Raw genomic sequence first — 13,964 nt, forward strand, 5'->3', positions numbered from 1 at the left:
TGGAGCCATGTATCTGTTAAGGAGGAGGGGGGGGTTACACTTGGTCTATTATGAGGATGGAGCCATGTATCTGTTAAGGAGGGGGGGGGTTACACTTGGTCTATTATGAGGATGGAGCCATGTATCTGTTAAGGAGGAGGGGGGGTTACACTTGGTCTATTATGAGGATGGAGCCATGTATCTGTTAAGGAGGAGGGGGGGGTTACACTTGGTCTATTATGAGGATGGAGCCATGTATCTGTTAAGGAGGAGGGGGGGTTACACTTGGTCTATTATGAGGATGGAGCCATGTATCTGTTAAGGAGGAGGGGGGGTTACACTTGGTCTATTATGAGGATGGAGCCATGTATCTGTTAAGGAGGAGGGGGGGTTACACTTGGTCTATTATGAGGATGGAGCCATGTATCTGTTAAGGAGGAGGGGGGGGTTACACTTGGTCTATTATGAGGATGGAGCCATGTATCTGTTAAGGAGGAGGGGGGGTTACACTTGGTCTATTATGAGGATGGAGCCATGTATCTGTTAAGGAGGAGGGGGGGTTACACTTGGTCTATTATGAGGATGGAGCCATGTATCTGTTAAGGAGGAGGGGGGGTTACACTTGGTCTATTATGAGGATGGAGCCATGTATCTGTTAAGGAGGAGGGGGGGTTACACTTGGTCTATTATGAGGATGGAGCCATGTATCTGTTAAGGAGGGGGGGGTTACACTTGGTCTATTATGAGGATGGAGCCATGTATCTGTTAAGGAGGAGGGGGGGGGTTACACTTGGTCTATTATGAGGATGGAGCCATGTATCTGTTAAGGAGGAGGGGGGGTTACACTTGGTCTATTATGAGGATGGAGCCATGTATCTGTTAAGGAGGAGGGAGGGGTTACACTTGGTCTATTATGAGGATGGAGCCATGTATCTGTTAAGGAGGAGGGGGGGTTACACTTGGTCGATTATGAGGATGGAGCCATTTATCTGTTAAGGAGGAGGGGGGGGTTACACTTGGTCTATTATGAGGATGGAGCCATCTATCTGTTAAGGAGGAGGGGGGGTTACACTTGGTCTATTATGAGGATGGAGCCATGTATCTGTTAAGGAGGAGGGGGGGGTTACACTTGGTCTATTATGAGGATGGAGCCATGTATCTGTTAAGGAGGAGGGGGGGTTACACTTGTTCAATTATGAGGATGGAGCCATGTATCTGTTAAGGAGGGGGGGGGTTACACTTGGTCTATTATGAGGATGGAGCCATGTATCTGTTAAGGAGGAGGGGGGTTACACTTGGTCTATTATGAGGATGGAGCCATGTATCTGTTAAGGAGGAGGGGGGGGTTACACTTGGTCTATTATGAGGATGGAGCCATGTATCTGTTAAGGAGGAGGGGGGGGGGTTACACTTGGTCTATTATGAGGATGGAGCCATGTATCTGTTAGGGAGAAGGGGGGGTTACACTTGGTCTATTATGAGGATGGAGCCATGTATCTGTTAAGGGGGTTACAATTGGTCTATTATGAGTATGGAGCCATGTATCTGTTAAGGGGGGGGTTACACTTGGTCTATTATGAGGATGGAGCCATGTATCTGTTAAGGAGGGGGGGTTACACTTGGTCTATTATGAGGATGGAGCCATTTATCTGTTAAGGAGGAGGGGGGGATACACTTGGTCTATTATGAGGATGGAGCCATGTATCTGTTAAGGAGGAGGGGGGGGTTACACTTGGTCTATTATGAGGATGGAGCCATGTATCTGTTAAGGAGGAGGGGGGGTTACACTTGGTCTATTATGAGGATGGAGCCATCTATCTGTTAAGGAGGAGGGGGGTTTTACACTTGGTCTATTATGAGGATGGAGCCATCTATCTGTTAAGGAGGAGGGGGGTTACACTTGGTCTATTATGAGGATGGAGCCATGTATCTGTTAAGGAGGAGGGGGGGTTACACTTGTTCTATTATGAGGATGGAGCCATGTATCTGTTAAGGAGGGGGGGGGTTACACTTGGTCTATTATGAGGATGGAGCCATGTATCTGTTAAGGAGGAGGGGGGGTTACACTTGGTCTATTATGAGGATGGAGCCATGTATCTGTTAAGGAGGAGGGGGGGGTTACACTTGGTCTATTATGAGGATGGAGCCATGTATCTGTTAAGGAGGAGGGGGGGGTTACACTTGGTCTATTATGAGGATGGAGCCATGTATCTGTTAGGGAGAAGGGGGGGTTACACTCTGTCTATTATGATGATGGAGCCATGTATCTGTTAAGGGGGGGGGGTTACACTTGGTCTATTATGAGTATGGAGCCATGTATCTGTTAAGGGGGGGGGGTTACACTTGGTCTATTATGAGGATGGAGCCAGGTATCTGTTAAGGAGGAGGGGGGGTTATACTTGGTCTATTGTGAGGATGGAGCCATGTATCTGTTAAGGAGGAGGAGGGGGGGTTACACTTGGTCTATTATGAGTATGGAGCCATGTATCTGTTAGGGGGGGTTACACTTGGTCTATTATGAGGATGGAGCCATGTATCTGTTAAGGAGGAGGGGGGGGTTACACTTGGTCTATTATGAGGATGGAGCCATGTATCTGTTAAGGAGGAGGGGGAGGTTACACTTGGTCTATTATGAGGATGGAGCCATGTATCTGTTAAGGGAGAAGGGGGGGTTACACTTGGACTATTATGAGGATGGGGCCATGTATCTGTTAAGGAGGAGGGGGGGTTACACTTGGTCTATTATGAGGATGGAGCCATTTATCTGTTAAGGGGAGGGGGGGGTTACACTTGGTCTATTATGAGGATGGAGCCATGTATCTGTTAAGGAGGAGGGGGGGGTTACACTTGGTCTATTATGAGGATGGAGCCATGTATCTGTTAAGGAGGAGGGGGGGGTTACACTTGGTCTATTATGAGGATGGAGCCATGTATCTGTTAAGGAGGAGGGGGGGTTACACTTGGCCTATTATGAGGATGGAGCCATGTATCTGTTAAGGAGGAGGGGGGGTTAAACTTGGTCTATTATGAGGATGGAGCCATGTATCTGTTAAGGAGGAGGGGGGGTTACACTTGGTCTATTATGAGGATGGAGCCATGTATCTGTTAAGGAGGAGGGGGGGGGTTACACTTGGTCTATTATGAGGATGGAGCCATGTATCTGTTAAGGAGGAGGGGGGGTTACACTTGGCCTATTATGAGGATGGAGCCATGTATCTGTTAAGGAGGAGGGGGGGGTTACACTTGGTCTATTATGAGGATGGAGCCATGTATCTGTTAAGGAGGAGGGGGGGGGTTACACTTGGTCTATTATGAGGATGGAGCCATGTATCTGTTAAGGAGGAGGGGGGGGTTACACTTGGTCTATTATGAGGATGGAGCCATGTATCTGTTAAGGAGGAGGGGGTTACACTTGGTCTATTATGAGGATGGAGCCATGTATCTGTTAAGGAGGAGGGGGGTTACACTTGGTCTATTATGAGGATGGAGCCATGTATCTGTTAAGGAGGAGGGGGGTTACACTTGGTCTATTTTGAGGATGGATCCATGTATCTGTTAAGGAGGAGGGGGGGTTACACTTGGTCTATTATGAGGATGGAGCCATGTATCTGTTAAGGAGGAGGGGGGGTTACACTTGGTCTATTATGAGGATGGAGCCATGTATCTGTTAAGGAGGGGGGGTTACACTTGGTCTATTTTTAGGATGGAGCCATGTATCTGTTAAGGAGGAGGGGGGGTTACACTTGGTCTATTATGAGGATGGAGCCATGTATCTGTTAAGGAGGAGGGGGGGTTACACTTGGTCTATTATGAGGATGGAGCCATGTATCTGTTAAGGAGGAGGGGGGTTACACTTGGTCTATTATGAGGATGGAGCCATTTATCTGTTAAGGAGGAGGGGGGTTACACTTGGTCTATCATGAGGATGGAGCCATGTATCTGTTAAGGAGGAGGGGGGGGTTACACTTGGTCTATTATGAGGATGGAGCCATGTATCTGTTAAGGAGGAGGGGGGGGGTTACACTTGGTCTATTATGAGGATGGAGCCATGTATCTGTTAAGGAGGAGGGGGGGTTACACTTGGTCTATTATGAGGATGGAGCCATGTATCTGTTAAGGAGGAGGGGGGGGGTTACACTTGGTCTATTATAAGGATGGAGCCATGTATCTGTTAAGGAGGAGGGGGGGTTACACTTGGTCTATTATGAGGATGGAGCCATGTATCTGTTAAGGAGGAGGGGGGGTTACACTTGGTCTATTATGAGGATGGAGCCATGTATCTGTTAAGGAGGGGGGGGGTTACACTTGGTCTATTATGAGGATGGAGCCATGTATCTGTTAAGGAGGAGGGGGGGGTTACACTTGGTCTATTATGAGGATGGAGCCATGTATCTGTTAAGGAGGAGGGGGGGGGTTACACTTGGTCTATTATGAGGATGGAGCCATGTATCTGTTAAGGAGGAGGGAAGGGGTTACACTTGGTCTATTATGAGGATGGAGCCATGTATCTGTTAAGGAGGATGGGGGGTTACACTTGGTCGATTATGAGGATGGAGCCATGTATCTGTTAAGGAGGAGGGGGGGTTACACTTGGTCTATTATGAGGATGGAGCCATCTATCTGTTAAGGAGGAGGGGGGGTTTACACTTGGTCTATTATGAGGATGGAGCCATGTATCTGTTAAGGAGGAGGGGGGTTACACTTGGTCTATTATGAGGATGGAGCCATGTATCTGTTAAGGAGGAGGGGGGGTTACACTTGTTCAATTATGAGGATGGAGCCATGTATCTGTTAAGGAGGGGGGGTTACACTTGGTCTATTATGAGGATGGAGCCATGTATCTGTTAAGGAGGAGGGGGGGGGGTTACACTTGGTCTATTATGAGGATGGAGCCATGTATCTGTTAAGGAGGAGGGGGGGGTTTACACTTGGTCTATTATGAGGATGGAGCCATGTATCTGTTAGGGAGAAGGGGGGTTACACTTGGTCTATTATGATGATGGAGCCATGTATCTGTTAAGGGGGGGTTACAATTGGTCTATTATGAGTATGGAGCCATGTATCTGTTAAGGGGGGGTTACACTTGGTCTATTATGAGGATGGAGCCATGTATCTGTTAAGGAGGGGGGGTTACACTTGGTCGATTATGAGGATGGAGCCATTTATCTGTTAAGGAGGAGGGGGGGGTTACACTTGGTCTATTATGAGGATGGAGCCATGTATCTGTTAAGGAGGAGGAGGGGGGGTTACACTTGGTCTATTATGAGGATGGAGCCATGTATCTGTTAAGGAGCAGGGGGGTTACACTTGGTCTATTATGAGGATGGAGCCATCTATCTGTTAAGGAGGAGGGGGGGTTTACACTTGGTCTATTATGAGGATGGAGCCATCTATCTGTTAAGGAGGAGGGGGGTTACACTTGGTCTATTATGAGGATGGAGCCATGTATCTGTTAAGGAGGAGGGGGGTTACACTTGTTCAATTATGAGGATGGAGCCATGTATCTGTTAAGGAGGGGGGTTACACTTGGTCTATTATGAGGATGGAGCCATGTATCTGTTAAGGAGGAGGGGGGTTACACTTGGTCTATTATGAGGATGGAGCCATGTATCTGTTAAGGAGGAGGGGGGGGGTTACACTTGGTCTATTATGAGGATGGAGCCATGTATCTGTTAAGGAGGAGGGGGGGGGTTACACTTGGTCTATTATGAGGATGGAGCCATGTATCTGTTAGGGAGAAGGGGGGGTTACACTTGGTCTATTATGATGATGGAGCCATGTATCTGTTAAGGGGGGTTACACTTGGTCTATTATGAGTATGGAGCCATGTATCTGTTAAGGGGGGGGGGTTACACTTGGTCTATTATGAGGATGGAGCCAGGTATCTGTTAAGGAGGAGGGGGGTTATACTTGGTCTATTGTGAGGATGGAGCCATGTATCTGTTAAGGAGGAGGAGGGGGGTTACACTTGGTCTATTATGAGTATGGAGCCATGTATCTGTTAGGGGGGGTTACACTTGGTCTATTATGAGGATGGAGCCATGTATCTGTTAAGGAGGAGGGGGGGGGGGGTTACACTTGGTCTATTATGAGTATGGAGCCATGTATCTGTTAGGGGGGTTACACTTGGTCTATTATGAGGATGGAGCCATGTATCTGTTAAGGTGGGGGGGTTACACTTGGTCTATTATGAGGATGGAGCCATGTATCTGTTAGGGAGAAGGGGGGGTTACACTTGGTCTATTATGAGTATGGAGCCATGTATCTGTTAAGGTGTTCCGGTGTTCCTCAAGGTTCCGTTTTAGGACCACTATTGTTTTCACTATATATTTTACCTCTTGGGGATGTCATTCGAAAACATAATGTTAAATTTCACTGCTATGCAGACGACACACAGCTGTACATTTCAATGAAACATGGTGAAGCCCCAAAATTGCCCTCGCTAGAAGCCTGTGTTTCAGACATAAAGAAGTGGATGGCTGCAAACTTTCTACTTTTAAACTCGGACAAAACAGAGATGCTTGTTCTAGGTCCCAAGAAACAAAGAGATCTTCTGTTGAATCTGACAATTAATCTGGATGGTTGTACAGTCGTCTCAAATAAAACTGTGAAGGACCTCGGCGTTACTCTGGACCCTGATCTCTCTTTTGAAGAACATATCAAGACTGTTTCAAGGACAGCTTTTTTCCATCTACGTAACATTGCAAAAATCAGAAATTTTCTGTCCAAAAATGACGCAGAAAAATTAATCCATGCTTTTGTTACTTCTAGGCTGGACTACTGCAATGCTCTACTTTCCGGCTACCCGGATAAAGCACTAAATAAACTTCAGTTAGTGCTAAATACGGCTGCTAGAATCCTGACTAGAACCAAAAATTTTGATCATATTACTCCAGTGTTAGCCTCCCTACACTGGCTTCCTGTTAAGGCAAGGGCTGATTTCAAGGTTTTACTGCTAACCTACAAAGCATTACATGGGCTTGCTCCTACCTATCTTTCCGATTTGGTCCTGCCGTACATACCTACACGTACGCTACGGTCACAAGACGCAGGCCTCCTAATTGTCCCTAGAATTTCTAAGCAAACGGCTGGAGGTAGGGCTTTCTCCTATAGAGCTCCATTTTTATGGAATGGTCTGCCTACCAATGTGAGAGACGCAGACTCAGTCTCAACCTTTAAGTCTTTACTGAAGACTTATCTCTTCAGTAGGTCCTATGATTAAGTATAGTCTGGCCCAGGAGTGTGAAGGTGAACGGAAAGGCTGGAGCAACGAACCGCCCTTGCTGTCTCTGCCTTGCCGGTTCCCCTCTTTCCACTGGGATTCTCTGCCTCTAACCCTTTTACAGAGGCTGAGTCACTGGCCTACTGGTGTTCTTCCATGCCGTCCATGGGAGGGGTGCGTCACTTGAGTGGGTTGAGTCACTGACGTGGTCTTCCTGTCTGGGTTGGCGCCCCCCCTTGGGTTGTGCCATGGCGGAGATCGTTGTGGGCTATACTCGGCCTTGTCTTAGGACGGTAAGTTGGTGGTTGGAGACATCCCTCTAGTGGTGTGGGGGGCTGTGCTTTGGCAAAGTGGGTGGGGTTATATCCTGCCTGTTTGGCCCTGTCCGGGGTATCATCGGATGGGGCCACAGTGTCTTCTGATCCCTCCTGTCTCAGCCTCCAGTATTTATGCTGCAGTAGTTTATGTGTCGGGGGGCTAGGGTCAGTCTGTTACATCTGGAGTATTTCTCTTGTCTTATCCGGTGTCCTGTGTGTATTTAAATATGCTCTCTCTAATTCTCTCTTTCTCTCTTTCTGTCTTTCTCTCGGAGGACCTGAGCCCTAGGACCATGCCTCAGGACTACCTGGTATGATGACTCCTTGCTGTCCCCAGTCCACCTGGCCGTGCTGCTGCTCCAGTTTCAACTGTTCTGCCTGCGGCTATGGAACCCTGACCTGTTCACCGGACGTGCTTGTTGCACCCTCGACAACTACTATGATTATTATTATTTGACCATGCTGGTCATTTATGAACATTTTAACATTTTAACATTTTGACCATGTTCTGTTATAATATCCACCCTGCACAGCCAGAAGAGGACTGGCCACCCCTCATAGCCTGGTTCCTCTCTAGGTTTCTTCCTAGGTTTTTGGCCTTTCTAGGGAGTTTTTCCTAGGGAGTTTTTCCTAGCCACCGTGCTTCTTTCACATGCTTTGCTTGCTGTTTGGGGTTTTAGGCTGGGTTTCTGTACAGCACTTTGAGAATATCAGCTGATGTACGAAGGGCTATATAAAAATAAATTTGATTTTTGAAATTTGATTTAAGGGGGGGGGTTACACTTGGTCTATTATGAGGATGGAGGCAGGTATCTGTTAAGGAGGAGGGGGGTTATACTTGGTCTATTGTGAGGATGGAGCCATGTATCTGTTAAGGAGGAGGGGGGGGGGGTTACACTTGGTCTATTATGAGGATGGAGCCATGTATCTGTTAAGGAGGAAGGGGGGTTACACTTGGTCTATTATGAGGATGGAGCCATGTATCTGCTAAGGAGGGGGGGGGTTACACTTGGTCTATTATGAGGATGGAGCCATGTATCTGTTAAGGAGGGGGGGGGTTACACTTGGTCTATTATGAGGATGGAGCCATGTATCTGTTAAGGAGGAGGGGGGGGTTACACTTGGTCTATTATGAGGATGGAGCCATGTATCTGTTAAGGAGGGGGGGGTCCACTTGGTCTATTATGAGGATGGAGCCATGTATCTGTTAAGGAGGAGGGGGGTGGTTACACTTGGTCTATTATGAGGATGGAGCCATGTATCTGTTAAGGAGGAGGGGGGTGGTTACACTTGGTCTATTATGAGGATGGAGCCATGTATCTGTTAAGGAGGAGGGGGGGTTACACTTGGTCTATTATGAGGATGGAGCCATGTATCTGTTAAGGAGGAGGGGGGGGGTTACACTTGGTCTATTATGAGGATGGAGCCATCTATCTGTTAAGGAGGAGGGGGGTTTACACTTGGTCTATTATGAGGATGGAGCCATGTATCTGTTAAGTAGGAGGGGGGGGTTACACTTGGTCTATTATGAGGATGGAGCCATGTATCTGTTAAGGAGGAGGGGGGGTTACACTTGGTCTATTATGAGGATGGAGCCATGTATCTGTTAAGGAGGAGGGGGGGGTTACACTTGGTCTATTATGAGGATGGAGCCATGTATCTGTTAAGGAGGAGGGGGGGGGGTTACACTTGGTCTATTATGAGGATGGAGCCATGTATCTGTTAAGGTGGGGGGGGGTTACACTTGGTCTATTATGAGGATGGAGCCATGTATCTGTTAGGGAGAAGGGGGGGGTTACACTTGGTCTATTATGAGTATGGAGCCATGTATCTGTTAGGGGGGGGGGTTACACTTGGTCTATTATGAGGATGGAGCCATGTATCTGTTAAGGAGGAGGGGGGGGGTTACACTTGGTCTATTATGAGGATGGAGCCATGTATCTGTTAAGGAGGAGGGGGGGTTACACTTGGTCTATTATGAGGATGGAGCCATGTATCTGTTAAGGAGGAGGGGGGGGTTACACTTGGTCTATTATGAGGATGGAGCCATGTATCTGTTAAGGAGGAGGGGGGGGGTTACACTTGGTCTATTATGAGGATGGAGCCATGTATCTGTTAAGGAGGAGGGGGGGTTACACTTGGTCTATTATGAGGATGGAGCCATGTATCTGTTAAGGAGGGGGGGGGGTTACACTTGGTCTATTATGAGGATGGAGCCATGTATCTGTTAAGGAGGAGGGGGGGTTACACTTGGTCTATTATGAGGATGGAGCCATGTATCTGTTAAGGAGGGGGGGGTTACACTTGGTCTATTATTAGGATGGAGCCATGTATCTGTTAAGGAGGGGGGGGTTACACTTGGTCTATTATGAGGATGGAGCCATGTATCTGTTAAGGAGGAGGGGGGGTTACACTTGGTCTATTATGAGGATGGAGCCATGTATCTGTTAAGGAGGAGGGGGGGGTACACTTGGTCTATTATGAGGATGGAGCCATGTATCTGTTAAGGAGGAGGGGGGGTTACACTTGGTCTATTATGAGGATGGAGCCATGTATCTGTTAAGGAGGGGGGGGGGTTACACTTGGTCTATTATGAGGATGGAGCCATGTATCTGTTAAGGAGGAGGGGGGGTTACACTTGGTCTATTATGAGGATGGAGCCATGTATCTGTTAAGGAGGGGGGGGTTACACTTGGTATATTTTTAGGATGGAGCCATGTATCTGTTAAGGAGGGGGGGTTACACTTGGTCTATTATGAGGATGGAGCCATGTATCTGTTAAGGAGGAGGGGGGGGTTACACTTGGTCTATTATGAGGATGGAGCCATGTATCTGTTAAGGAGGAGGGGGGGGGTACACGTGGTCTATTATGAGGATGGAGCCATGTATCTGTTAAGGAGGAAGGGGGGTTACACTTGGTCTATTATGAGGATGGAGCCATGTATCTGTTAAGGAGGAGGGGGGGTTTACACTTGGTCTATTATGAGGATGGAGCCATGTATCTGTTAAGGAGGGGGGGTTACACTTAGCTAGCAAACATTCCATCCACACAACAAAGTGTTCTCCGACCACAAGGATTTATCATCACCGGGAGAAAGTTTTTTTTTCTTTTCTCCATTCCGTATTTCTTATAGCCATAAACATGGCCTTTATTTCCTAATCGGCTTTTTGGCATCATGATTCCATAACCCCAAAGGAGGATGAGGAGAAGGTCATGAACAGGGTCATTAATATCACATCTGGCTGGAGATATGAATAAGTACCTTTTATCTCCCTCCGTGTTCTCCCTCAGTAGGGTACAATACAGCCATTTGAAGCAGGCAGCCATATTGGAAGGTCTGGTAACAGATTTAGGATGTTATAGCAGCCATATTGGAAGGTCTGGTAACAGATTTAGGATGTTATAGCAGCCATATTGGAAGGCCTGGTAACAGATTTAGGATGTTATAGCAGCCATATTGGAAGGTCTGGTAACAGATTTAGGATGTTATAGCAGCCATATTGGAAGGCCTGGTAACAGATTTAGGATGTTATAGCAGCCATATTGGAAGGCCTGGTAACAGATTTAGGATGTTATAAGCAGCCATATTGGAAGGCCTGGTAACAGATTTAGGATGTTATAGCAGCCATATTGGAAGGTCTGGTGGGAACTACACAGAAGGCCTGAGACAGAGCACTGACAGAGCAGCGCCTAGTTGACTTGGTCTAGTACCAAATGGATTCCTATCCCCTAGATAGTGTACTACTACTTTTGAACTACTAAAGTAATAGGTTCCATTTGGAACGTAACCTTGGAGACAGCCAGCTGTCTTTTCCCACATTTCGCTGTGGTTTATGGCTGTTCCCTGCTCTCCACAGAGTTTACGGGTCATGCAAGGCTAAACAAGGCTAAATCTCACGTCTCACACTCACAATGAAAGTAGCAGACAGTGTTTGTGTGAGGCTGAACAGCCTTCTGGACATCAGTTACATGACGCCACAAACACACCGTCGGCCCCCAATGGCTCAGATCAGTGCCAATTTGTCACTGTGTGTGTGTGTGTGTGTGTGTATGTACACTACCATTCAAATGTTTGGGGTTACTTGGGGTTACAAGAAATGTCCTTGTTTTTGAAAGATATTATTTTTTTTTGTCCATTAAAATAACATCAAATTGATCAGAAATACAGTGTAGACATTGTTAATGATGTAAATGACTATTGTAGCAGGAAACGGCTGAATTTTTTAATGGAATATCTACATAGGCGTACAGAGGCCCATTATCAGCTACCATCACTCCTGTGTTCCAATGGCACATTGTGTTTGCTAATCCACGTTTATCATTTTAAAAGGCTAATTGATCATTAGAAAACCCTTTTGCAAATTTGTTAGCACAGCTGAAAACGGCTATGCTAATTAAAAAGCATAAATCTGGCCGTCTTTAGACTAGTTGAGTATCTGGAGCATCAGCATTTCAGGGTTCGATTACAGGCTCAAAATGGCCTGAAACAAAGACCTTTCTTCTGAAACTCGTCAGTCTATTCTTGTTCAGAGAAATGAAGGCTTTTCCATGTGAGAAATGCCAAGAAACTGAAGATCTTGTACAACGCTGTGTACTACTCCCTTCACAGAACAGTGTTCTAACCAGAATACTGGCTCTAACCAGAATAGAAAGAGGAGTGGGAGGCCCCGGTGCATTAGAGTACATTAGAGTGTCTAGTTTGAGACACAGTCCTCAACTGGCAGCTTCATTAAATAGTACCCACAAAACACCAGTCTCAACGTCAGCAGTGAAGAGGCGACTCCGGAATGCTGGCCTTCTAGGCAGAGTTGCAAAGAAAAAGCCATATCTCAGACTGGCCAATAAAAACAAAAGATTAAGATGGGCAAAAGAACACAGACACTGGACAGAGGAACTCTGCCGTTAAGGCCAGCATCCCGGAGTTGCCCTTTCACTGTTGAACCAGTGGGACCCTTAGACCAGGCTAACCCAGTGGGGGACTCGGAGACCAGGCTGACCCAGTGGGGGACTCGGAGACCAGGCTGACCCAGTGGGGGACTCGGAGACCAGGCTGACCCAGTGGGGGACTCGGAGACCAGGCTGACCCAGTGGGGGACTCGGAGACCAGGCTGACACAGTGGGGGACTCGGAGACCAGGCTGACCCAGTGGGGGACTCGGAGACCAGGCTGACCCAGTGGGGGACTCGGAGACCAGGCTGACCCAGTGGGAGACTCGGAGACCAGGCTGACCCAGTGGGGAGACTCGGAGACCAGGCTGACCCAGTGGGGAGACTCGGAGACCAGGCTGACCCAGTGGGAGACTCGGAGACCAGGCTGACCCAGTGGGAGACTCGGAGACCAGGCTGACCCAGTGGGAGACTCGGAGACCAGGCTGACCCAGTGGGAGACTCGGAGACCAGGCTGACCCAGTGGGAGACTCGGAGACCAGGCTGACCCAGTGGGAGACTCGGAGACCAGGCTGACCCAGTGGGGGGACTCGGAGACCAGGCTGACCCAGTGAGAGGTATAGTACTCTTAATTATACAAGAATACATCTCAAAGTGCAGAAAATAAAAGATAAACTCAAATAAAAAATATCTATAAAATCTATATACAGTATAATATGTAAAACCAATATAGATGTTGTTGTGTTGGTTGCGTGATGGACTCCCCTGGGGTCCTGTGTTGTGTGGCTGACTGTCCTGGGGTCCTGTGTTGTGTGGCTGACTGTCCTGGGGTCCTGTGTTGTGTGGCTGACTGTCCTGGGGTCCTGTGTTGTGTGGCTGACTGTCCTGGGGCCCTGCGTTGTGTGACTAACTGTCCTGGGGTCCTGTGTTGTGTGACTGACTGTCCTGGGGTCCTGTGTTGTGTGGCTGACTGTCCTGGGGTCCTGTGTTGTGTGGCTGACTGTCCTGGGGTCCTGTGTTGTGTGGCTGACTGTCCTGGGGTCCTGTGTTGTGTGGCTGACTGTCCTGGGGCCCTGTGTTGTGTGGCTGACTGTCCTGGCGTCCTGTGTTGTGTGGCTGACTGTCCTGGGGCCCTGTGTTGTATGGCTGACTGTCCTGGGGCCCTGTGTTGTACAGTACCAGTCAAAAGTTTGGACACCTACTCATTCAAGGGTTTTTCTTTATTTTTACTATTTCCTACATTGTAGAATAACAGTGAAGACATCACAACTATGAAATAACACATATGGAATCATGTAGTAACCAAAAAAGTGTTAAACAAATCAAAATAAATGTTACATTTTATATTCTTCAAAGTAGCCAACCTTTGCCTTAATGACAGCTTTGCACTCTTCCATATGTGTTATTTCATAGTTTTGATGTCTTCACTGTTATTCTACAATGTAGAAAATAGTAAAAATAAAGAAAAAAGTCGCTCTGGATAAGAGTGTCTGCTAAATGACTTAAATGTAAATGTAAATGTAAAAACCCTTGAATGAGTAGGTCAAAACATTCGACTG

General features: G+C 47.4%; 1 protein-coding gene across 3 annotated transcripts in view; it reads right to left on the bottom strand.

The window, feature by feature from the left end:
• LOC106577390 (phospholysine phosphohistidine inorganic pyrophosphate phosphatase) overlaps positions 1-13,964 on the bottom strand; it is a 94,043-nt gene that overhangs the window by 72,001 nt on the left and 8,078 nt on the right. Inside the window, exon 7 of one of the 3 annotated variants that reach the window (XM_045701172.1) lies at positions 12,366-13,007. The exons of the other annotated variants lie outside the window; for them this stretch is intronic. Coding sequence (XP_045557128.1) covers positions 12,473-13,007 — 535 coding nt within the window. The 3' untranslated portion in view covers positions 12,366-12,472. Of the gene's footprint in view, positions 1-12,365; positions 13,008-13,964 lie in introns of those variants that run through there. 3 annotated transcript variants of the gene reach the window in all.

The sequence above is a fragment of the Salmo salar genome, chromosome ssa18 (assembly GCF_905237065.1).
Source record: "Salmo salar chromosome ssa18, Ssal_v3.1, whole genome shotgun sequence".
Classification (NCBI taxonomy): Eukaryota; Metazoa; Chordata; class Actinopteri; order Salmoniformes; family Salmonidae; genus Salmo; species Salmo salar.